The sequence below is a fragment of the Symsagittifera roscoffensis genome, chromosome 3 (assembly GCF_963678635.1).
Source record: "Symsagittifera roscoffensis chromosome 3, txSymRosc1.1, whole genome shotgun sequence".
Taxonomy (NCBI): Eukaryota; Metazoa; Xenacoelomorpha; order Acoela; family Convolutidae; genus Symsagittifera; species Symsagittifera roscoffensis.
In genome coordinates, this window is record NC_087064.1 from 43366299 (window position 1) to 43392821 (window position 26523).

At 34.0% G+C, this 26523-nt stretch overlaps 1 protein-coding gene across 1 annotated transcript; it reads right to left on the minus strand.

Moving 5' to 3' along the window:
- Positions 1-1003: 1003 nt before the first annotated feature.
- On the minus strand, positions 1004-26259 carry LOC134842302 (choline transporter-like protein 2). The gene is made up of 18 exons (XM_063858575.1): positions 26048-26259; positions 25895-25940; positions 25593-25666; positions 25415-25508; positions 24920-25028; positions 17651-17767; positions 17331-17433; positions 14170-14332; positions 11763-11959; positions 11106-11337; positions 10382-10631; positions 9193-9398; positions 8557-8685; positions 7296-7365; positions 5747-5891; positions 4994-5082; positions 2324-2408; positions 1004-1615 (listed from the first exon to the last, which is right to left on the minus strand). The coding sequence occupies exons 1-18, from the start codon at positions 26076-26078 to the stop codon at positions 1518-1520; spliced, it is 2238 nt and encodes a 745-aa protein (XP_063714645.1). The 5' UTR covers positions 26079-26259; the 3' UTR covers positions 1004-1517.
- Positions 26260-26523: the final 264 nt, after the last annotated feature.

Below are 26523 nucleotides of genomic sequence, written 5' to 3' on the forward strand. Positions count from 1 at the left end.
GTTCCAAACTAGTTCAATTTCGAACAGATTTGTGGGAAAAACTGTTTACGGTAAAAAAAAACTTTGGTTCCGCAGTTGTAATGCAATATGCAGGTTTTGCGTAAAGTATTGATTTCCAGATTACTTGAAAAATTTGTTTTGGAAAAAAGCTTAAGAGTACTTGCAAAAAAAAGTTAAGCAATTTCCTTTATGAAATTGTACAGATTTTTACTAAAATGTCACAACTTTACTCCTTGATTCTGTTATAATTTTCGCTAGAACACCACTAAAATTTTGAAATCAGATTTCTTAAAGTTTATCAGATGCTTCGAGTGGATAATTTCAATTTCCTCCGACTGACATCTCTACAAGGTGTCTCTATTGCTTTATTTCTTAAATTCCGCTTGTCTTTTCAAATCTATTGGGAAGTTATTAGATTATATTGGGCTTGTTTCTGAGCCTGTATAGAGACACTTACATAGTCACAGGTTACACTCGGGTGTGTTTTTTTCCAGGCAAAATTAGGTACCACAAAATAATCATCGGAGAGAGTTATATCATATTAAAACCCTTACAGTCGTGGTTTGAACGACAATAAAAATTTTCAAAAAAAAATTCCCACTATTGAGAAAAATTGGGTTTTAAATTTTTTGGTTTTTCGTCTTTGTTTGTGCACTTAACTTACACACACACTCACACACACACACACACTCACACACACACAGACACACACACACCCTTATAGCCCCGTTACCGTGTGATTTAACGTGGGATGGGGAATTTAACGTGGGATGGGGGAGACAAGGAGGGATTGAGGCATGTAAATTGGGAAGAAGTTGGAAAAAAACACAAGAAACTAAGAAAAATAAAAAATAAAAAACTGTAGAGGAAAAATGATTTTTTTTTATCCAAAACAAGTCTCATTTTACAATTTTACAAGTCTCATTTTACAGGATTATAATCCCTTTGAATCATTTATAGTCTATTTTTTGTGGAGACTGAAAATGAAAACATAATATAATCGATTATGATCCGTAAAACTTCAGTGCTTGCTAACACACGAAAAATCCAGACACAAAAAAAACGACATTGAAATGCAAAAAGAAAAGCTTCGCACAATAAAAAAAATCAATCTGAAATGTGGGGAAACAAAGAAACGAAAAATGTTTAGACCGGCTGGATATCCTTTCATAGATCCTGTGCGAATCGCAGAAGCCACAATTATTTGTTGGTTTACTGAGTTTATGAAGTCCTAATAAATTGGAAACTGATACGTTTCAATTACTTATGCCTAATATACAGGGAAATAATCTGTGCACAGAATCTTTCCGTTTGGAAGAATTCACAAATTAAATGATTTTTTTTTATTTTCGAGATTATATGATTCATTTTATTTATAAATTAATCCTTGTAGGTCGAATAGCTTCTGCTGTGCGTTTTGATTTGTATATTGACATGGTTGTACAACTATAAACAAAATTAGCATCCAAAAGAAGTGATAGGATTGATTGTCAAAATTTGGTTTCCCGATTTGGTTTCTACTTGAAATCGTTCTTCTTGCCCAGGATGCTCATGAGGGAATCACTCATGTGGTAGGGCTTCTCAGGGGAGCCGTCGTTCCGCTCCATGTCTTCTACTGGAAACAAACAAACAAACAAACAAACATGAATCAGTACTAACAAAAAATGGTATGAAAAGCCAAATTAAAAAAAAAATTTGGAGAAAAACTAAGAAGCACAAAAACTATCATCAAAAACGTTTTTGAAACTTTTTGAAGCAAACTGAGAAGCCCAACCATACTAGCATTGGGCTTTTTTGTTGCGACCAATTGAAAAATGGGTAGGAACTTTGTACTCGGGTGTGTTTTTTTTCCAGGCAAAATCAGGTACCACAAATAATCATCGGAGAGAATTACATCATATTAAAACCCTTACAGTCGTGGTTTGAACGACAAAAAAAATTTTCAAAAAAAATTCCCACTATTGAGAAAAATTTGGTTTTGACATTTTTGGTTTTTCGTCTTTGTTCGTGCGAATAAAGCGAGGGAGCAGGCTTCCACTAGCTTATTTTAATTATTTAAAAGCTAACAATAGCTTATATCAAAAATTAAAATTTAGTTTTACTCAAGTAACCTGTTTTTTGAGTTTTTAGCTCCTTTTTTTCTCAGTTTGCTTATTTTACTATGACTGGCGAGTATGCCTAATCTCTAGTTTTTTATTCAGCTCCTTTTATCACACCACGCCGAAAAAAAACGACACTTTACTAAGACAATGGTCGGAACATTCTGTACCACTTGCACAGTAACCGGCACCGGCTATCCTTGCTTAGTTTGTGTATAACTTACAGACACATAGAAAGATGGTATCTACCGCCATGTCATATGTGTCCAGGAATATGGAAGCCACAATGTAAGTCATCACTCCGATCACCTGAAACGCATTTTAATGAAATAAAAACTGTTCACGAACACTGTTTGGTTCGAACGCCCTTCAGTTTTGTTCAAAGATCAATCACAGTGAGTTAAATGAATAGTCTCTTATCTCTTCGCCGAGCGAGATTGGGCATTGAGATTATGCTTGACTCTCTTTTTTATATATATTTTCAAGGTCAGGCCCCTGGACGAGCTCTTTGAGAACCCCATTGGGAACATTCTGCAGGCATGACCTAACTTTGGTTTTTATAAATTGTAACCTGTGAATGGTTAAAAAGCGATTTTCTTAATAACCGACTTCTTGAAAGCTGATTTCTCGAAAACTAGTTTCTTGAAAATTGATTTCTTGAAAATTGTTTTCTTGAAAACTGATTTCTTGAAAACTGATTTTTTCCCAACTGATTACTTGAAAATTGATTTCTTGAAAACTGATTTCTTGAAAACCGATTTCTTGAAAACTGGTTTCTTGAAAACTAGTTTTTTGAAAACTGATTTCTTGAAAACTGATTTCTTGAAAACTGATTTCTTGAAAACTGATTTCTTGATAACTGATTTCTTGAAAATTGGTTTCTTGAAAACTGATTTCTTGAAAACTGATTTCTTGAAAATTGATTTCTTGAAAACTGATTTCTTGCAAACTGATTTCTTGAAAACTGATTTCTTGAAAATCGATATCTTGAAAACTGATTCCTTGAAAACTGCTTTCTTAATAACTGACTCCTTGAAAAATGATTTCTTGAAAACTGATTTCTTGAAAACTGATTTCTTGAAAACTGATTTATTGAAAACTGATTTCTTGAAAACTGATTTCTTGAAAAATGATTTCAGGAAAATTAATATCTTCAAAACTGATTTCTTGATAACTAGTTTCTTGAAAATTGATTTCTTGAAAACTGATTCCTTGAAAATTGATTTCTTGAAAACTGATTTCTTGAAAACTGATTTCTTGAAAATAGATATCTTGAAAACTGATTTCTTAATAACTGACCACTCGTAAACTGGTTTCTTGAAAACTGATTTCTTGAAAATTGATTTCTTGAAAACTGATTTCTTGAAAATTTTTGAAAACTGATTTTTTTGCCAACTGATTTCTTGAAAATTGATTTCTTGAAAACTGACTTCTTGAAAACTGATTTCTTGGAAACAGATTTCTTGGAAATTGATATCTTGAAAACTGATTCCTTGAAAACTGATTTCCTAATAACTGACTTCTTGAAAACTGATTTCTTGAAAACTGATTTCTTGAAAACTGACTTCTTGAAAACTGATATTCTTAAAAATTATTTCTTGAAAACTGATTTCTTGAAAACTGATTTCTTGAAAACTGATTTCTTGAAAACAGATTTATTGAAAACTGATTTCTTGGAAACTGATTTCTTGAAAATATTAGAAAACTGATTTTTTGACAACTGATTTCTTGAAAATTGATTTCTTGAAAACTGATTTCTTGAAAACTGATTTTTTGAAAACTGATTTCTGAAAACTGGTTTTTTGAAAACTGATTTCTTGAAAAAAGATTTTTTGAAAACTGATTTCTTGAAAAATGATTTCTTGATAACTGGTTTCTTGGATATTGATTTCTTGAAAACTGATTTCTTGAAAATTGACTTCTTGAAAACTGATTTCTTGAAAACTGATTTCTTGAAAATTGATTTCTTAATAACTGACCTCTTGTAAACTGATTTCCTGAAAACTGATTTCTTGAAAACTGATTTCTTGAAAAATTTCGAAAACTGATATTTTGCCAACTGATTTCTTGAAAACTGATTTTTTGAAAACTGATTTCTTGAAAACTGATTTCTTGAAAATTGATTTCTTGAAAACTGATTTCCTGATAACTGATTTCTTGAAAATTGATTTCTTGAAAACTGATTTCTTAATAACTGACCTCTTGTAAACTGATTTCCTGAAAACTGATTTCTTGAAAACTGATTTCTTGAAATTTTTTGAAAACTGATATTTTGCCAACTGATTTCTTGAAAACTGATTTTTTGAAAACTGATTTCTTGAAATTGGTTTCTTGAAAACTGATTTCCTGATAACTGATTTCTTGAAAATTGATTTCTTGAAAACTGATTTCTTGAAAACTGATTTCTTGAAAATTGAATTCTTGATAACAGGTTTTTTGAAAATTGATTTCTTGAAAACCGTTTTCTTGAAAACTGATTTCTTGAAAACTGACTTCTTGAAAACTAATTTCTTGAAAATTGAATTCTTGAAAACTGATTTGTTGAAAACTCATTTCTTGAAAATTGATTTCTTGAAAACTGATTTCTTGAAAATTGATTTCTTGAAAACTGAATTCTTCAAAACTATTTCCTTAAAAACTGATTTCTTGAAAACTGATTTCTTGAAAATTGATTTTTTGAATTTGATTTCTTGAAAATTGATTTCTTGAAAACTGAATTCTTGAAAACTGATTCCTTAAAAACTGATCTCTTGAAAACTGATTTCTTGAAAATTGATTTTTTGAAACTGATTTCTTGAAAACTGATTTCTTGAAAATTGATTTTTTGAATAGTGATTTCTTTAAAATTAATTTCTACAAAAAAATTGAGTTGTTGAAATCGGATGTTGACTAACAATGATGGGTATGAAGTAGTAATTGAGGTCTGGCACCCACTCGTTCACTGCAGTGATGTGACCAGAGAAGAACAGGAACGATGCAAATACTGATGCACAAAAAAAAACAGAACACTTCATAGCAGAGTAAAGACAGATTTGATTATGATATATGGTACTCTGCTGAAATTTACCGATTGTAATTTTTCCACTCTGAATTTATTTATTTTCAATGAAAAATCAGGTGGTCTCTTTTTTGAACAATGGGGCGCAAAACTTCATGCAAACAAAAATATTTTCCAGTTCTTATAGGCATTCCTACTAATTTTCCTACGTTATTTAGCCAATGTACAAAAAATGCATACCAAACGTTTTTTTCCCAAAGCTCACCAGTGACAATTTTTGCTGCAAAATTCTTCCCATCGTTATTCTTTCATTTATGAAAAAAAAAACGTTTGAAAACTGTTAGTTTTTTGTTTAGACAAACACGGATAAAACTGCTTAATCTTAAGACAATTTATTCACAATGGAAAGAACCAACATACGAACTGTTCAGCTCTCACAGTTAACCGCTGTTTTGCCCCTGGTTAAGATCTACATGCAATGTTTTTGGTTGTTTTGTTTTCTGGCTGGGTATTGTTGCCACACTTTCAAGTAACGAACACGGTTCTTGGTGGTCCTCGAAGATCCGACCTTTCGCTTGACGGTGGAGACGTTATCACTTCACCGCCACTCCCCTCCTAAATAATTGAGATATTAAAAAATGAGGCTGACCCATTGAAGCTGTGAGTGCCATTTTCGAGACAAATATGAGGAATGCGGTGATGCCGTTGACGACTGCAACCCGCACTGCATTGCGCAGGATGAGAAAGAAGGCGTCCATTGCAGAGAAACAGAAGTTTCGACCATAGATTGCAATCTGAACAAACCAATTAACAAATTTAGTGCTACAGTAATTGATCATATGCATTTTTTGGATTTTTTTTCGCTTTAAATGTGGTAACCAAACTTGCCTGAAAGCTATCGGTGGTCTGTTATTATTAAAAAAACGCGTTCGGGAATGCTTTAAAAAATCACGTATCACAAAGCTTCAAGTCTGAAATAAATTACTTTATAAAAAGAAACAAGACTCCCGGTATCAAGGGGACGCTCTAAGTGGTCCGAATGCTCTTTAAGGTCTATGGAGTAGTGTTAAAAAACGATGACGATGAAATTTTCAAAAAAAAATACGGCAAAAATTAGAATCAATAGCATGCCTCAATTCAATTGGAACGATTTCTAAGCCGGATAAAATCGCCACTTACGCGTTTATACCTGCGATGAGATTCCATGGATAATTGATTACAATCGATATTCGTATCTACAAGATTTACCATTATATTCGATTAGAGTAAAAATTTGATAGGCAATCAGTTATAATCAATCATATTTCAAATATTTAGTGTGTTTAAATCATTTATAAGTTAGCTAATTTAAATCCACTGCAATGGATTATAGTAGATTGTATCCAGTATGACTTTTTTCCTAATTTTCTTCAAACTGCAGCTGATTTTGCATTACCCACAGCTTACTTCAAATTCAAAACCTACTCACACTTTTAGACTTTTCGCAAAGTTTTATTCCTCAAACTAACAAAAAATCTAAAAAAAACTAAAAAGATGAATACGAAAATAGAGGAAAATTATAATGAGAAAGTTTAGAAAAAAAGCTTAAATTTTCTTTTTTTATAACTTGATTCAACTTGAAATAATTCAACGACTGTATTGCAACAACAAATCTCAAATTCTTAAATCAACAAAAATTATTTGCACTGTCCTGATTAAGTTCAAAAATAATATTATAATAAATTATAATTGATTATAATGAATTTAAAATGAATTTTGTTGTTGTAAAATTAGTAACATTATAACCCATTTTCAACCTTTTATAAAGGTTTATTCGTAAATTTCATGACGACTGACATTAAAATAACAGTATAATCGACTTTTATCCATGGAGCTCATGTGCGGCTAGCGCGAAACATATCGAGCGTTAATTGTCCCAAGTTAGCCAAATTGTCAGTCTATAAATCTTATAACTTTACCAAAAACAATCACTGTTAAAACATTGATTTAAATTTGGGCTCAAGACAGCAATGCTTTTCAGATGGTATGAAAAATCCGCCAAAAATAATTATTTTAAAACACGACCACAGCACCACTTTTTCTTTTTCTTCGAACTTCGGAGCAATTAAGACTTTAACCAAAACAATCAGAATAGATTGAGGCGTGTATATTCCACAGTATAAAAAAGACTAGTGTTATGTTATGTATTAAGCACTCACGAGGATGTATGCATTCTTGCTGATGAATTTGATAAACTTCTCGAAGCACCAGAAGAAGCACTTGCACATACTAAAACAGAGAACATCACTAACAATCAAGGCTGATTATAACCACCGAATTAGTAGGTGAGCTTGGTTTGTAGCGGATTCCGCAAACAGGGTTATGCGGGGCAAACTTATTTTTGTATTCCACAAAATATTCCAGATTCCGCAAATTTTGTAGCGGATTTGCTGCTTTTGGAGAGGATTTGAGCATTATAGTATTTTAGTTATTTCTTCGTGGAACCCAAAACAGCAACCATCACAGAAAAATAGCAACTCCTATGTTGGTTCGGAGTCTAATCTGTTTTAACCTGTTGTGGAACCCATTTACAGTTCATACTTCAATTAGAGTTTTTAGTTCTCACTTTAGTTTTAGTCGCTAAAGCAGTTTTACACACAAAAAAAAACAACGTTTTCAAAAAAATTATCACGGGAACTTTTCATTTCAAGAGTCCACGCACATTCTTGTTACATAAAAGAATCAAGAGTCACAATGAAAATTCGGACGGCAGAGTTTGTATTTATCAGTTTTAGATAGTATTATTTAAAATAGAGGCCTCGTAGACATATCGAAAAAATTGCATTTTTTTGTTATAATAACATGAGAAAATCTAATGATTCAGTTATTATTACGTAGAATAATTTCCAGTTTTGATGCCGTTTATACTGTTGGTTTTTCTCTTATAGGGAAAAATACAATTAGAAAGCGAAACAAAAAAACAATATGGAAAGTATTCTTGTCATACAATTCTCTTGTTTAAAAAAATGTCTGTTGAACGATTTCATAATATGGAAAAGCTGTTTTTTTTTTCATTTTCAAAAAAAAATATTTTTTAGTCTATGAAATTGTATGTTAAGCATTTTTTTTTTCAACCTAGGTCCTGGGTTCTCATTTCGAGAATTCGTGTGCATTTTTTTGCTGTTTTCCTGGGTCGGTAATTAACGCCTCACTCACTCCCAAGCCAGGGTCTGGGTTCATGGAACGTAGCGAGATAACATCTAAATTCAGGTGCCATTGTCTCTGAAACCTCCAGGAATCTTAACATGATCTCATGGTTACTCAAAGGTTATGCCCTGTTCCACAAGACCAAACAAAAACACGGATGGGGTAGAAACTGTTGTGAGCCAGGATAATCCATCAAAGCTCAGTAACTTCTCAAAAAGGTTTTCATGATTCTAAATCTTTGCTGATCAAAAAATAGTGTTTATCAAAACTGACCAGAGAACTATTTTGGCCGGCAGGTTCTTCTTCTTCTTCAGTTTTCTGTCCAGGTACTCCAGGATCAGCCTGATGAACTGGACCACAGCGATGATGAAGGATCCAAACGCCATAGAACCAATGTGATATCTGCAACAAATTTCAGGCGTCAATGTTTTTTCCTTATTATCTTTCGTCTGAAATTACTGAAAGTTGGGAAGTTAAAAGGGCAAACTCTATTTTTCACATTTCTTATATTTATTGATTTTTTGGAGCAAATTTTTTGACTTATCTCAATTGGCGCGGCTTGAGTGGTCTAAGTTGTAAAAATTCATTCACTCAAAACAATAAATATAGGTTTTTGAGCAAAGTAGCTAGAGTACTTTTTAAACAAGAATTGCAGCAGTCACAACTCAGACAGTTCTAAAACCAGGTGCAACAAAATAACCAAAATAACATCTGATGAACAAGTTAGACCAGCGTAGATAAAATTCAAACCTAGATCACTGACCGATAATTCGAGCCCTTCCCGCTCCAGATTTTCAAAGATTTAAACAAGGCAGTCCTGAACAATCTTAAAGACTTTATAACTACACCTGTTTTGTGGTTGTTACACATTGTGGGAATGAAGCAAAGTTGGTGATAAAAAAGACTGGCCTTAGCACCCTGAAGAGGGAGAAGAAAGTGGAGAGCTGTCCTGCTTTGCCTCTGCTCCAGTAATAGTCGGCATAGCCCCCAGCCAGAGTGCACTGGCCGATGGCATCGACGAAGTTGAGCAGCCACAGACACATGAAGATGTTGTAGGCGTGCACGTAGTTGAGCTTGTCCTGGCCTACATATGTCTGGAAGTAGCAGTTGCCAGTCTAAAACAAAGATAGCCGGTTACTGCGCAAATAGCGCAGAATGTTCCGACCAGTCATAAAAATTACAACCAAATTTTTTTTCAAATAGTGTAGTTTTTTCGGCTTGTCGTAGTGTGATAAAGGAATCTGAGCAAAAAAAGAGCATTTTCGTCAGTCATTGTAACAATTTTTGAAGACAAATAACAAGAAAAACAAAAACAAAAACAAAAAAATTACTGCGACTGAAAGGTTTAAATATGACATATCACTCAACCCAATCCGATCATTATTTGTGGTACCTGATTATGCGTGGAAAACAAAAACTAAAAAAAACAATAACACACCCGAGTACAAAGTTCCTCCCCATTTTCAATGGTCGGAACAACAAACTTCCAATCAGTTCGAAACACTTTGTCACCATCCTACGAACGGAGACTTGAAAAAGGTTTAAAAAGCTAGAACAAAAGCCAGAAGCATAATTAAAATCACGAAGCTCCAAAAACTAATCCATCATCGAGCCAAATTTTTCGCAGGTGAAACGTGAATTATTACGATAGTTAGCAACCAATTTGTAATAAATTATTTATTCGCAAACGTAATGAACAAACTATAATCATTATTGGAGCGAGGAGAAACAGTTTTTGAGATCATTGCGTCTTTTTTCATTTAAAATGAGCTCACGAGACGTCAGACAATGAGCAGTTCTTTCTTGTGTCCCAATTGTTAATATTATCTGTGCTGGATAATCTGACAGGAAGCTGAAGCTGCAGTTGACCATTGTAGAAAGTATTCACTGTGGAGTTTTGAATGAAAGTGAAAGAGTTAAATTGACGAAACCACATGAGATAATTCAATTAGAAGGCTAATTGAATTGGCATTTTTGGTGTTCTTCCAGACAATAATTTTTTAATCATTATGAGTTGTTTAAATAAAATTCGAGTCTGTTCCCTACTTGAAAACGAGTTTATTATGATTATTAATAAAATTGGTCTTGGTGGACTCACGGATGCAATTAACTGTCCGGAGCCGTTATTAAGAGTGACGTTGTCATAGGTTAAAGTGGGGGTGCAGGGATCTCCAGCATCTGAGTTAGCAATGGAGGCGTTGGAGCTGTTCGATCCAGTGTTGTACACTGGGTCCCCCTCGTAACTGGCGATGTATGCTGTCAGCACCAGGAAGTAGGCCATTATGCACAGCTGTAGCATCCATGGGAAGATGCTGGTCGTAAGGGAGCACAGCATACTTCGCACAGCACTGACAACAGAAAAACTGGCTAAAATTTTGTTCAAAAACTCAAAATTACTGTTTTTTTTCACTGTTTTAACAAATTATGTTTCACAAAATGAACTTTTCTAATGTATATATCGGTTCTAATATATGTATCTCTGAAGTGTTCATGTTTTTGGGAAAACCCATTACGCTAATCAGGGTGGATCTCAGATTTTCTCGAGGGGGGCGGGGCGGATTTTCAGAAAAGTTTCGAAAATTTTGTCAGCCATTTTTTTTAGGTCGAGCAAATTGATTTTGAAAAAGATTTGAAAAAAACGGGCCAAAAATGCGCCAAAAATGCCTTAGGGTTGGCAAGGGAAGCCCAATTATTTATGCAGTTTTTGATTTTGTTACTATTGAAAAATATCTTGACACTTTTCAGGGAGCTTCATTCCGAGCGGAGTTTCTAAAACGCTTAAATTTTGTTCAGTCGATGTAATATCTATTTGTGCCTCTTACGCGCTGGCCTCGATGATGACCTGGATGGCCAGGCGGATCCTGTTGAAGAGGAAGCAGGTGAGGAGGAGTATGATGCCAAACAGCGCTGCCAACACCATTCCAATATATCTCCATGTCTGGTAGAGACTGCTGTAGTATTCCATGTTGGCCTCCAGGTTATAGTTGTTCGGATCCTCTGCCACATTCTGCTCACTCCTCAACTCCTGATATTTCAGGTAGCAGAAGTACACACCTGCGCAATCAAAACAAAGCAAGCCATTGGATGATTCTGATTGGAAGACCCAATATGCACCATTTTACCAGGAAACTCTCACTTTTTGAGCTTGAACTATTATTAGTCTAACCAACACTTTCTCTGCGTTTATGTCGTTTTTCCTGCAACAGTTTCAGATGCGGAGGGGAATTTAATATACTTTGACTAAGGAAGCTATTTAAAAGGCACTGGGGATTTTTTCAAAAAAAGTTTCAGCCTCAATGATTCGGTCGTATATCAATTTAACAGTTGATGCTTCAATTCGAACGAATTTCTCGCTAAACAAATGGCTCCCATCACCAACTAGGACAATTTAAAATGATGGGAAAAAGAGTTGTGAAAATAAGTCAGCTCATGTGTGAATATTCTGGCTTAGACTACTTGTATTGCAACAATCACAATACCTGCAAGGAGTGCAACGTGGACTACAATGAGCAGTGTCCAGATGACAATTTTGGCCACGATGCCCATGAGGACAATGGTGAGGGCGATGAGAAAGCAGGAGACTGTCATGAACACTGCCATCATTTCCCAGCAGTCCACCAGGTCATCCAGAATTTGATAGGTGATGCCCTGGGCAGTGTAGAAGCCTGCCACTACCCTGAAATAGTCAAAAACCTTCTTTGCAAAGCTAAAATTACTGGGGTGTTTGAGTAAAATAACAGATAACCTGATTTGAACAGCCTTTGAATTCCGTTTTTTCATGCGACGGTAGGTAATCTCCATCAGTTTTTTCATGCGACGGTAGATAATCTCCATCCGTTTTTTCATGCGACGGAAGGTAATCTCCATCAAATTACGAAAATAATCTCCATTAATGGAACATTTCAGTTTCATAAACTATTTTGTGTTTTGCGTGAACTCAGATTTCCTTACTTTTATAAAAATTGGTACATCTCCCATATGCATCTCCCAAAGAATTGAAAAGCAGATATACCGAATGATTTTGTTCATCCAAATATTAGCGGTATTCAGAAAACGGTTCAAAACGTTAGGTCATTTTTGAATGTTAAACAAATGGACAACAAATAGATACATTGTACTACCAAAATAAAATGGGAATTATAGTTCTTCAAAAATTGGGCGTATGCCTATGCATAACACTTATCAACCACACCTTTATAATTTTTCATGCACTAATGCTTGATTTGAGGGAAAAATGAAGTCTTTGATGAAAAAAAACAATTATAAGAAATTACATTTTCTCGTGACTTCAGGCGCCTACTATTTATTTTTAGATAATTTTCTACCAATTTAAAAGCCTTATATTATCAGGAGAATTCAAAAAACACTCAGACCCTCTAAAATTTAGAGCCATTAAAACTTTTGAAAAACCTTGGTTCAATTTAAAAAAGAGGTTTTTCCCAGATTTTGTCAGAAGTATCAAAAACAAATTTGATGAAATACAAAATTTTTTGGAAGACTTATCGGATAATAGTTTTGAGGCAAAACAAATAACAGAAAAAAAATCGGAATCCCAAGTTTAGGTTTTAACACAAAAACAGAAAAAAGTTGACAAGAGTTAGCAAGTGTGTTGGTATTGGAGTATGGACCCCTAAAAATATATCGTGAATGGAAAAAGATGATCTGAAGTCACTAAGTAAAACTTTTTTCAGTCAAGGTAGTCAGAATTAGTGAACCATTTGACAAAAAAAAAACATTTTGGAATGTTTCTTAATGTCCTAAAAAAACGTTTAAAAGAGATCGTTTTAGATGAACTAGCATCAAAAACTTTGGCAACTACCTTTTCCGCAACCAAAACTTAACCGGATCGAACAGTTTTGGCGCAAATGATAGAATCAAACGTATCAATTTTGATATTCCAATCAGATTGATCATTGAGCGAGTATGATAAATCCTGTGTTTTTATGTCAACAGCACAGATCACTATTTTCAACTGTTGTTAAACTCCAATTAATAAAGGCCACGTTTTGTTTCGTTACAAACCCAACCTTATTATCAGTAACGACAAAAAACTTTTTGAGGTCAATTTTCGATAAAGCTTACTAGCCGGTCTTTCATATACCAACAAACAGATGCGCAGAATACCTTATCTGTTTTTGTTGATATACTTAAGGATAGTTTGAAAAGATTCACATTTTTTATGCAGAAGTTTGTATTCAAGACCATTGAAACAAATGAACTGTGATTAGCAATTTCAATAAAGCAGATAATTTTTGAAAACCCACAGTTTTTTGAAAATTGGAAATATGCTCGATAAAACTGATTACAAGAAACAAAAAAGTGGGTCAATAGACTTTTTTAAAGGTTGAGAAAATTTTTCACAACACATTTCTTCAGAAGTTTATAAACACGAAAGAACAATGACACTTAAATAAATCAAAATAAACATTTGTAAAATTGACAATGATAGGTTCGTCATCTTCACCTTCAGAAGAACAACTAGCTAATAATTTTGTAATAGCAAGTAACTTATATCGAATATTCGCAAAGTTTGACAAATACAAAGCAGACTGAGTGCAGACTTAGTGTTTCATAAAAATCACGAAAATAAAGTTTCAAAATCATTGTAGGAATTTTTTGTAGAAAGAATTAAATTTTTCAGTACAAGTTAACAAATTTCTATGTAAAATGGCTCACGGAATCCTCTCACTATATCTTGTCAGGAACGCAGCTCGCTTAATTGTTCGGAGCGAATTAGTAAATAACAAAATAATTGGTGCGGTGTGCTGTTTAAGCCATATTGTTGATTGTTTGAATGTAATCATTTCTAGACATGCTTTTTTAAACGAGAGGTTATAAGAGTTTAATATGTTCTGCTGGAAAAAAGGGGTTTCAGCCGTGACTTACTCTCCGATGACTTGCATGATGGGTCCAGTTATGGCGCTCACTGCCCCGGATGCGTCCAGGGGTCCGAGGGGGTATGTAGTGCCATTGTCAGCTATGAATTCGTACGAGTCCACTGTCGTGTCTATGATGTCAAACAGCATGCTCGGCAAGCAACGATGTAGAACTACACAGAGAACAACATTCACAACACCAATCTATTCGAAAATGGGTTCATAACACTTGAAACTGTTTTTTAATACAGCTTTTGCGCAACAGTTGTGTTTGGTAGGCAAAATGCAGGTTGACTTGACTGTTTTTTTTGTCAGCCAGATTCATCAATTTTTTTTTTTGGAGCAACAGAGCTCTTTAAGAAATCATGATAATTGGATGACAGATCGAATCGCAAAATAGGTGAACTTGAATTTTCTTATCGGATTTTATAGGTCAAATCAGCAAATTCAAACCCCCTAACTATACAGTGCTGATTTGTATTAACCGGACAAAACGCGTTAAACTTGAAATTTAAAACCCGTTTTTCTCAAATTGGGTTGAGTTTAGGTGAAAACGTATGAAGACAAAGCTTGCTTGAAATTTTAACAGAATTAATATGGTGTAATTTGTTTTGCGAAATTCGTGCCCAAAGTTTTACCCAAAAAATGGGTCATTTTGGCGTTTCTTAGTTAATCAAAAATTACGCCAAAAATACCCAGTCGATCACAGACATAATTATATCAAACTGAGCCCTTTACGTAGCCCAACAAACTTTATGAAGGGTATTTTCTCCAAAATATTGTATAAGTTAAATTATTTTTGTTTGATAGACAAAAAAGGTCGTTTTTACAATATAAAATACCAATTTTTTATTTAAAAACAATTTTCAAACAATTTGCAAATTTTTTTTGGAGAAAATACCCTTCATAAAGTTTGTTGGGCTACGTAAAGGGCTCAGTTTGATATAATTATGTCTGTAATCGACTGGGTATTTTTGGCGTAATTTTTGACTAACTAAGAAACGCCAAAATGACCCATTTGTGGGATAAAATTTTGGGCCCGAATTTCGCAAAACAAATTACACCATATTAATTCTGTTAAAATTTCAAGCAAGCTTTGTCTTTATACGTTTTCACCTAAACTCAACCCATTTTGAGAAAAACGGGTTTTAAATTTCAAGTTTAACGCGTTTTGTCCGGTTAATTTAAATCAGCACTGTACAAAAACGATCATTTCTTTTAATTTTGTATTTTGCGAAAATTATCCCACCACACGCTATGTAGAGTAAAAAGTGATGCATTTAGAATATAGAGAAACAAGACTGCTCGTATCAGGGCGAAGCCCTGATTGTTCCTTCCGACTGTCGTTAAAGGTCTATGGAGCAGTAATAACATGAAAAATTTAAATATAATAAAATAAAATTAAATTAAAAAAGAAGTCGAGATTTTTTTGTAAAAACATCCCATAACACCCCATATTAAGTACAAGGTGATAGATATTGCTCATACTAACAATTCAATTATGGTATATAAATTTCCTTGAACCAATTTGGAACGATTTATAAGACGGATTAAATCCCGGCTTACGCGGTAATAGCGCGAAATACATCGCTCGTTAATTGTCCCAAATTGGCTAAAATGGCTATTTTTAAACCCCCATAATTTTACGAAAAATGATCACAGGTATAATATCTTTTCAAATTTAAGCTCAGGACAACAATAGCTTTCGAATGATATGAAAAAATCCCGTCAAAAATGGCTAGTTAAAAAGTCGAAATTTGTCTGAAGAAAAAAACCCACCCGAGCGCAAATATTCCGTTACTTTCGTTTCGAAAGTCGCAACAATAATAAATAGAACACATGGTTCGCCTCACTTCAATTCGGGACAATTTCTGAGACGGATTGACGGACTAGAGTAAAGCAAACAATGTATCGCGCGTTGATTGTTTCAAACTGGCAAAAATGGTAACCCTTAACCCCCATAACTTTACAAAAAATGATCACAGGTGAAATATATTTTAAATTTTTAGCTCAAGACAACAAAAACAACCGGCTGATAAAAACTTTTTTGTCAAAATTTAGTAAAATATCAACGTTTGTTCCGAAGAAACCACTTATAGCACAAATAACCCCTCACTTTCTTTGAAGTCGGAGAAACAAGACTGCTCATATCATGGCAAAGCAATAAATGTTTTGACTGTTCTTTAAGACGTCTTCAGTGGTTTGTCAGTTTCTCATATCATAACATACAATTCTCGGATCAACTCATGTAGTGATGATTCCTGATCAATTGCCTCACTTTCCACAGAAACTATTAATATCGATATGTAGCTTGCCTTAACTACCGCAATTTCGCAAAATTAACAAACAAATTGACGATGGAACAGTTTTTTATATTGCAGCTCAGGGCAGCGATAGTTTTCATATATTTCGGAAAAATTCCGTCAAAAAATTGAACATTCAAAAATTCTATTTTGACATGAATAAAAAACGAGCCCATTCATTACTTTCATCAAAGTTCCGAACAACAAATGTCGAAATAAAAAAATACAAATATTAAAGGCAGAAATAATCTAGATCGACGGAGAATTTTGTACCAGCCATTGAAGATAGCAGCGGAACATTTGCGTTCAGTGTGGTAGATTTAATCAGACAATTTTTTACTTATTACTTTTTTGCAGTTTTTGACGGAATTCTTAATTCCATGTGGAATTTATCGATAATAAAAACCACAATGAATTGACTCCAGTAGAGTTCTACTTTCATCAAATATAACCTGCACTGAAAACTGAAACAAAAACGTTCTAGGTGCCATCTTTCCGTTAAACTAATGAGGGTTTTAAAAATGAGCCGTCTCAAAAAATCCTCAAATTTAAAATAAGGAAATCCATTTGATCAAATAATTCGGTTAAAAAAATTTTTTTTTTACATTTCACATTGCATGTGGCTAAAAAATTTATCAAGTTTTTTGAAGCAAGCACTACTTCAGATACTTTAATTGGCAGTATATACATTGAGTTCAAGGCTTGACCTGACAACAGCAGTTCTAATTCATTTTACAGAGACTGGAAAAAGATCTAGAGGCAGAGAAAATAAGAAGCCAAACTGAAGAGCCCTTATATTTATTGACTTGAAGTGTTTTTATCCATGTTTGCTGAAAAATGGAGGTTCAGTGATACTTAATGAGCTCACGTGGCTGTTCCTCGAAATAGTAGGAGGCACATGGTCCATCGGCACCCCCAAACGTGGTCTGGATCAAGTCATTCACGTCCGACACCTCGCCTGGGCCAGTTCCCTGATAAGACAAAAAAAAACTATTCTAAATTAATCCAATCAATTGTTCTAATTAATACTACCGTTTTGAAGACCACGACCGGGTTTCAAGCACAAAAAATTGATGTTTTTTGGATTTCAAAAATGACTACAATTCTACTTTAGACCTAGTGATTTTACTAAAAAGCTAGTCGTGATAAAATGAGCGTATATGGATTGTTTCTGTTTGTCTGACTCACAGGATTGACTCCGTTTCTGCAAATGAACTTGGTGTAGTCGACTGACGCTCCCGCCTCCTGCTTCACCAACTCCCAGTACCCCAACCACATGCTACTCGGACACTCTTCCATACAAACCTACACATGCACACAAAAGTACTTGTATGAATAGTTCATCAACTACGAAACAGATCATCATTTAAAACTTCTCGAAATTCGCGACGGATCATTGTGGTTGATAAAGTCTGGAAATGCCAAGTTTCGGTCGCGAAGGTCTTGACATGCCAAAAATTTGTCGCAAAAGTCTGGACATGAGTCGCGGACCTCAACCCCGGGCTGTCTTTTCTATTAACAAAATTTTTTTGCTGGTGAAACCCGATGGATCTGAAAGTAAAACCAGCATCACGCCCTTCTATGGAAAATAGTTTAAAATTATTCAATTGTTCAATTATTTAAAACATTACAAAGTTACTCATACTAGCAAATAGAAGCGCGTGCTCGCTCGCTCGCAGAATTTATATGTCCATTCTTAATCAACAAAATTTCATATAGTTTCCGTGTACAGTTTTTTAAAACTTCCGCTGCAGTGTAAGCTTTTATTGCTTCTTTCATTGCCCAGAAGCGGATTCAGGATTTTCTCGAGGGGATGGCTGGTTTTTTAAGAAAATGCAAATTTTATCGACAAGAGGTCTTAGGTCCACCAGTAATTTTGTGAGCTTTCCCAAATCACTATAAAAACCCTGTTTTAATTACTTTTTTTGCACCGCCGGCAGTAAAAAAAAACAAACCAAAAAGCTTTTTAAGTCCATTTTAGGAAATTTTGTCAGAAGAGTTGCGGTTTTTTTGGCACGCGCTCGCCCTTTAAAATTGGCATATAATGGCGCCTTAGGTGCCTTCTGTTAAAATTTAGGGTCAGTCAGCCAAAAATGGTTATCTCAAAATAGTACAAAAGGAGCGATTTTTTTAGTTTAGCTTTAAGTTTTGTGTTGAGCACTAAACACAATAACAAAAGATTTTCTAATGGGAGAAAACCAACAGTTTGAGTGGCGAGAACCTACAAATAAATTGCATTTGGAGATTTGGCATGCAAGGTAATGTTGCAATACTCTTTGTGCACGGCTAAAATGCTTCTTTTTTTTCGAAAATTAGCTTATTTGCAAAACGCGTCTTGCATGTTTGCAGACTTTCAATTTATCTGGTTATTAAATCAAAACAAAAATAAAACTTTTCTGGTTTCTTACAAAACAAAAAGAAATTATGTCAGTTTTCTTCGCAAAAAAAAAGATAGTTTTTCCCCTCATTTTTTTCCACAGAAAATGCTAGTTTTTCTCCAACTTTTTGTAAGGAAAAAATGCCAATCGTACAATTTTCATAGTATGAATTTGTATGACAGGCATTTTTAACGGATAAACGTGACATCGTATTTTCTCGATCTTTTTCGTATCTAAAATTTTTTTTTCCTTAGGACATTGAAGGTGTCATTTTTGAATTCATCAAATTTAATTTTCAAATTTTTTGTTGATGTAGAAGAAAACGCTATTTTTGAAAAAGGTGCTTGTCATACAACTGTCAATTTACAAAACTGTAGGACTAGCTGTTTTTCTTTAGCTCTATTTGTGAAACTAAATGACATGCATTTTCTTTCCCTTTTGCTTGCTTAATTTTTCCAAAATTTGAGGCAAAGTACGCGCCGAAAAAAGCGCAACTCTTGGCCTTTTTTGAAAAACTTGCCTATGGCGCAGAAAATTGTACACAAAATAGGGTCCTTATACTACTTTGGGAGATCTCGGAAAATCAAATGGGTCAACCTAAAAAACAATTGGCTAATTTTTCAAAAAAATTTTAAAAAACCGCACCCCTCCCCTTCCCATTTCTGCGCACGCCACTGCTGACGTCAAAAAAAAAGTGTTAAGTTGATTCAATCTCTCAGATTAGTTGATCCAAAGGTTTTATAAGCAGTTTGACATTTAGGATAACTCAAACTAATTCTATACACAGTGGCGAAGTTGCACTTCCATACAAAAGCAAAAATTTGACCGATAACGCTACTGGGAAAAAATGAAAGAAAAAAACTTCTTAAGTGACGCAAGCCAATTATGACGCATTAGCAGTACCAGTCACTTTGAAAAAAAAAAGGAATTTACTAACTAATATGACTAAATTTATAGAACGGACGATTTTAAACTAGTATACAAAAAGTTTATTAAAAAAATCCAACCCTGCCGCGGCTCGAACCTTCTTATTTTGTTGTGGGTCTCCTTCTCTACCTCTACGCTACAGATCAATGATGCCTGTAAATTGATATTTGTAATATAAAAGTATGTGTTCATATCCTAAGCCTTGGCTGTACTTAAAAACTTTGGCGACTTGGAAAGGAAAAAAGAGAGTTCATACTATAACACAAGCTGTGCTTGTGTAAATAAGTAGCCAAAAATTGGAACAAATAGAGTTAACTAAGAAAGCAAGCTGGTAATTTTTTGTGGATATTCAAACTGACTCAAGCTTCTTTCAAGCTTTGTTTTAGAGAGCTGCAAAAAACTGGAACATTTCAAATCGATTGAAATTAAATTAAAAAAAAAACACTTGAAATGCAAAGTGAAATTAGTTTCAAATGTTGAAATTAAGTGAAAATAAATTTACATTAACAACAAGGTTTAATTTTAAACATGTATTTTATCGATCAAAAATATGACAAATGGTGATAATTTACCATACGTTGCCACTGATGGGTTTTCCTTAGATAATAACAGAAAATCATTTTAAAACTTGATCTTCGCTTGTTTGCATGTTAGTCTACCCCAAACGTTAACGTTTTCATCTTTAATCTAATTCCATATCTTTACTGAACGCTTAAAAAACGATTTTTCTATGTTATATCTTTCTACGAAATATAACACTTTAGTTCTCATATTTGTGTCGATATGATAGTTTTTGTGCTGAATTGTTGAGTAAGTCCGTAACAGCAGTTGGTTTTTTAATTTCCAAGAGTGGCATATTAGTTTCGAAGCAAGACACATGGGTACAAGCATTGAATTATATTTCAACTTTAAATCAGACGATGAGTCAAACTTCGCAGGATCGCAGCATTTTTATGGCCCAGCTCTGTTGTTTTTCAAGTGACATCAATATTTTGCTTAAGTTACACCCACGAGTACGGCCGGTTAATGAAAATGACTTATAACTAGTGCGTTCATGATTTATAGGCGAGTTTTGAATGGGAACGGTTTTTGGTCGATTGCGGTTGATTTTAACTCCGCAGACCTTTTTTCAGAATCAATTTAACTACCTCTTGAAACGAAAGAAATTGATCTAATATTCATCCGAGGTGCTTGACATTGCTTTTTTTTCAAGGATGTTTTGATTTTTTCTAACTGAAAGCTTTTTTTTTCATTGACTCGCGATTGTTTCGGCTGAAAATGATAAGGTCCGTTGAAAGTAGTGTGATAACCCTTTGCAATTATTTTTTGTTTCAACTTTTGCTAGATCAGCATTTTGATTTTCGCAAACAAGTAGCGTGTGATCTGCATAGCGTACTACTTTGCACGAATTATGTAAATGTTTCTTCACGTCGTTGATACACAGATTGAAGATCAGGGGTCTCAAAACAGTGCCCTGAGGGACACTTTGGTGCAATCGACAATTGTTTTATGTTGTCTGTTGCTGATGAAAGAATTTATCATTTCAATTGCACTTTCAAAAAACTTCAGAGATTTAGGTTTTTGTCATAGAAATTTATGCTCAATAGAGTCGAAGGTTTTGGTAAGATCTAACAATGAGCAAGCCAAAACCTTGTTGCGATCAATAGTTTTTCTGAAAATTTTGCTGCAGAAAAAGATTGCATATATTGTTGAATAGAAGGCTCATAAACCGAATGGGGTGTTGTATAGCAGGTTCTGCGATAAAATAATTTCGCTTGATTGATTGTAAGAAAATGTTCGAAAATTTTTTGTGAATGGCCTGTGTAGTTTTCTGTTAGTTCTTGAAGACTTTTTTGTATATTGTTGTGACAATAGCTTTTTAAGCTTGTCGGGAAAGATATCATTTTTTTAGACAGTCTGTGAAAAAGAAAGTAATATGTGGGTAATTTTCCTTGCAGCCGTCTCTTAGTCCCCATGCTGGAATGTCACAGGGCTCCGGTTATTTTTTTTACTTGAGTTCTATAAGTTCTATTTTGAACTCAGCGCTGGTGAAAACTCTGAATGAAAGCTCATTTTTGTTGTCCAAATTCAAGACATCTTTGAGGAAACATGATTGAGTTGTCGTAACGTTATCATAAAAGTAGCCTAAAGTTAAAACTTTGAAGTTAAACAGATTTGCCATTTTAAAACTTTTGGTAACTAATTCACCGAAGAAAATTTTTAGAAGAGAAAAAAGGTCATATTTTTAGTGTTTACTAAAATGTTATGGATAAAAACGTTGTACCTTGACACTGGATCATTTTTTCTGTTGACTCTAGAAAGTTGTGATTTATAGTCTTCTTCTGAGTAGTTTTGTTTATCGTAGGCATTGCGTCCGATTGGTATAATTTAAGCAGGAAGCTTTAGTTCTGTTATAGAAATTGTAGCTAAGTGGCTTGCTTTGAAGGATGGCTTTTGTTTTCTTTGACTGATCTTTCGAAAAAAAAGTCAATTAGGGTTTTTGAATGAGTGGGTACCGTTTTGTTAGTAACCTTGTTAAAGTCGTAAGTAACAAGGATTGTATCTAGTAACTCTTTCTCGTCTGCATTAAGATAATTCAAATTGTAATCACCCATTAAGTGAAATTGAAAATGTAGGGTTGCGCAGAGTCAATTGATTTGCTAGTTCATCAAGGAATTTGCTTTGCACGGATTATACAATATACTCGAAAACGTTTTTCTATAGTTTTTTAAGAAAGAGTGTTTAGGTCTTGCCGTGGTTTTGGATTGAGTATTTTTGATATAAGAAGCATAACCCCACCCCTTTTTGATTTTTGCTGGCTTCCACAGAACTATGGCATGGAAAAGTACTGTTTTTAGGCTATCTAGAGTCTACAAGAGTTGATCGTTTGACTCAATGAACCAAGTTTCTGAAAAACCGAAAATTTTTAAGCCAAATGTTTTCACAAGTGTTTTCAGATCTGAACGTTTCCTTGCCAAGCTTCTACAGTTTGAATGTAAGACTTTGATGATTTTTTGTAGTTCAAAATTTTTTTTTGTGATGCTGTTATATTTTGTTGGTGGACTCGGAATTGGGTGAATATCACCTGTTTGATTAATTAAGTTTTGCTTTGATCGAGAAAAGGCGCTGCAAAGTTCAGTTGATGTAAGATATAAAAACATATATAAACAATTTTATTAAACGTAGGTAAGTAATAGCTACATATCGTGCGCTTGAGAGGCACTAGTTTAAAATTTACAGTGCGATTGAGAGGCACAGAAGAAAATTTATTGGAATAAATTGTGGCAACCCATGGAAAAAAGTACAATTCGATTTTTGATTCAACAATTGAGAGATTACTAGCTGTTTTATTTCAAATGAATTGTTTCAAATGAATCCTAGACTTTCTTCATGAAATCATCTCAGTTGATATGGATAATGGCCCCGCTCTACATGGTGATTTGTTTTTCCTATTCAAATTTTGATGACAAGTACGGGTTCGAGAGCAGTGGTTGTTGCGATTAGTGAGGCTATTTTGAGGGCGACTGATATAATTTTCGACAGTTTTTGATCGTGGCAGATATTGTGAATACTGGCATACAACTGCATGAAGGCAATTGCGCAAAAAGTTACACCATGATCATCATTAAGATGAACCATATCCCAATATAGAAAGCTCCAGTTATTGATATTTCTAATCATAGCGTCGAGGTTAAGAACTTGAAAACCTGGTTTACTAATGCTATTGTCCTTTTAGTAGTCCTTAAATAACTCAACCATGAAAAATGTCTCCTCATTATTTAAAATTGGAGGTATCTCACACTACAATCTAACCAGGAGTAAGCTTATAGGTAAAATTATCAACCTGTTTCTGGTGTTTGATTGCAAACTCATTCACATTATCTTTTTTAGACAACAGGATGGAATGAGTCAATCAGCATAGTTTCCTTTCTTTTTCTAGCCGTGACAATGGATCCCAAAGTCAAATTTTGGGATTCATCGGGGATTTTGAGAGTTTTAAACTCACGCATCTTGGCGTTGGTAGTCTGGTTAGTTGCTTCAGTTGTAGTTGCCCACTCACGTTTGCCACTCACCTTTGTGATTACTTCAATGATTTTCATGTAATCCTTTTTTTAGGTCATAAAGATCATATTAAATTTTGTAGAAAGCTTGTTTGTTTAGCTTATAGAATTCATCAAAATTTGATTTTTGGCTGGTCATTTTTATTTTTTTTGTAGAATCAATTAAATTGACGAATAATTTATTCATGGCGAATTTGGTTTTAAGGCGAAATCGATTTGGGTAGCCCAATTTGTTTTCTTCTTGATGGATATTTCCAAGCACCTAAATTTTTTGTACGGGCTCAAATTCTCTTTACAGTTTGCGTAATTTCAATCGAAGAATGAGTTATTATTATGATAAATTTTAATTCCAACTGAAGAATGATTAAAATCGACAGTTAATTCATTTATTCGGGTATTGCCAACCGATGAATGAGTTCTTATGATAATAATTTTTAGACGGGCTCAATTTCTAGTTAACTAGGGTAATTTTGGGTTTATTTGAGAAGGCGAATAGCTTTTTTCTAGCTCAGGTAAGTTCTAATTTCAACTGAAGAAAGATTTAAATTGATGAATATTTTATATCTAAGTGGGTTTGAATCCAAGCAGAATAAGTTTTTGCTGGCGACTTTTGTTTTATTTTGGGTTTTCACAAGTATTTTTTATTTATACGGGCTCAATTTTTCAGACGGGCTCAGGTTCTTTTTACAAATCAATTACTTTTTCTTTATTAACAAGTTTGATTTCAAAATTATATTTAAATTTACTAATTTCTCAATGAATTGCTTAGTTTTTACTAACTTTTGTTGGTTATAGTGATGTGTTTTGAGTCAAGGAAGATTTCATCAATAAGTTGGCATTTTTTAAAGAATTTTTTCATCAAGGTTAAGACATGAAAAATCAAAAAAAAAAACTACTGTTTTCTAGCAATGACTTCTGTCTTCTCTGGGAAAAGTAACCTCCTATCTCCAGTCTTTAAGAGGCCTGTAGATTCAAAATAGTAGCATTTTTGTCCCACTCTTTTCCTGAAATAGCTCATTTGATTTTTGATTTTTAATTAATTTTTTTGTCGGTTCCAACTTTTTGCGATTTTCTAAATGTGTTCTACTGACTGAAGTGGTAGGACATGCAATCTCCCCCGTGATGACCGCATTGGAGGCGATGTTGGTACACTTCGTGATGTCGAACATGTGCAGGTACCGCTTATTAGTCATGTCCACCCTACAAGTTAAAACATACGCTTTAATAATGATTGAAGCAATAAAAGGTCAATATATTAAGCTGTAGTTCACAATTGGAAGTTTTGTCATCAGCTTATTTGCTACACTTGCCACGGCACACTTTAAGCTCCCCGGCCCGTCCACTTAATAACGTTTTTTTTTGTTACTATTACACCTCGAGTTCGTTAGAAATTTTAAAATGATCATTTCTACGAGTTTTCACCAGAACAATGTTAGATTGTTGAATCTTGACAGAATATCAAAAACTAAAATAATAACGGGTTCTGGTATACAAAATTTACATCTGGGAAAACTGCCTCAATAAAAGCCTAAGCCAAGAAACGCATAAGTAGAAACTTTTGAAAGGTAGTGCTGACAATTACTTGCCCGAGTGCGATGCGTTCTCTGTTGTCGAACCCACACGCATTCCCATCCGAGTCCTTGGGAAGTATCAACATCAGCGGGCTGCCATAGTAGAAAGCTACAAAACACAAACACCTAATTTTAATCATAATCAGCTGCAATAATAAAATGGAGGTTGGAGATTAAATTTAAATGAACCTACCAACAGTGCTGACAATGACATACAGGAAGACTGCTGCGAAGAATATCAGCAGGCAGATGACGTCGGTACACCCTCTATAATGTGAGCAAAGGAAAACACTACAATTTTGTCAAGTTTGCTATATTTGAAAAGTCTCATCAGTTCAAAACCTCACTTTTTTCTTAAAAATTCCTTTTGCAAAGTATTATGAATGGATGATCACATAGCTCATTTGTTGAGTGAATTAGGTTCAAATACTATAGAGGGCTAATTTCAAATGAACACATCAAGTATTCAGTTAAAATTTTTTATCTGTATCTAACCTGTCTTTAATTGGACCTCCGAACTTCGGATCATGTTGTCTCTCCTCTGAAAAAAAAACCTTATACAAACCTAGTGTTTTTCGTTAAGCAATAGTTTTTGAGTCTAGAATCTCTCTGGTGATGGTTTGGACAGCAAGGTAAACTTTAGCTCACCGTTTTTAGGCTTCCCTATTTTTGAGCCCATGCCCACAGACTTTTGTTTGTAGATCTTGATCCAAATCAAAATGGTTCTCTTTTAACAGAGAGTAACGAACTTTGGCTGAGAGCAGTAGTTTGTTTCTGTCATGTATTGTGGTCTAATTTGTATATGGTTGATAAAAAAACTTAAGAGAAAAGTTTTATTTGTTTATCAAAAGGTTAGTGACGTAAATAAATTTTTGTGCGTAAAAGAGTTACGAAAGCTAGAGATACTTTACGAATAGCTATAAGTAAAGTCGCTTTTTTGAAGCATATAATAAAAAGAGTATAATTGTTATTGACAGCAATGTTTTAAAACTCGAAAAAAAATGATTTTTTTGGTCATAATTTGTTTTCCATCTATTCAATAACTCTTAAATATCTCACACGCAGGGGTCGAATAGGATTTTCTCGAGAAGGGGTAGACTTTCACAAAAATTTAGAAAGTTTTG

Bases quoted from the DNA above. Each gene is read 5' to 3' on its own strand.
- LOC134842302 (XM_063858575.1), bottom strand. From the start codon at position 26,078: ATGGGCTCAAAAATAGGGAAGCCTAAAAACG. The intron at 25,667-25,894 runs GTTAGATACAGA...CTCACATTATAG, and splicing joins GGAGGTCCAATTAAAGACAG to AGGGTGTACCGACGTCATCT. The intron at 2,409-4,993 runs GTTAGTCAACAT...AATGCGTTTCAG, and splicing joins ACTACTTCATACCCATCATT to GTGATCGGAGTGATGACTTA.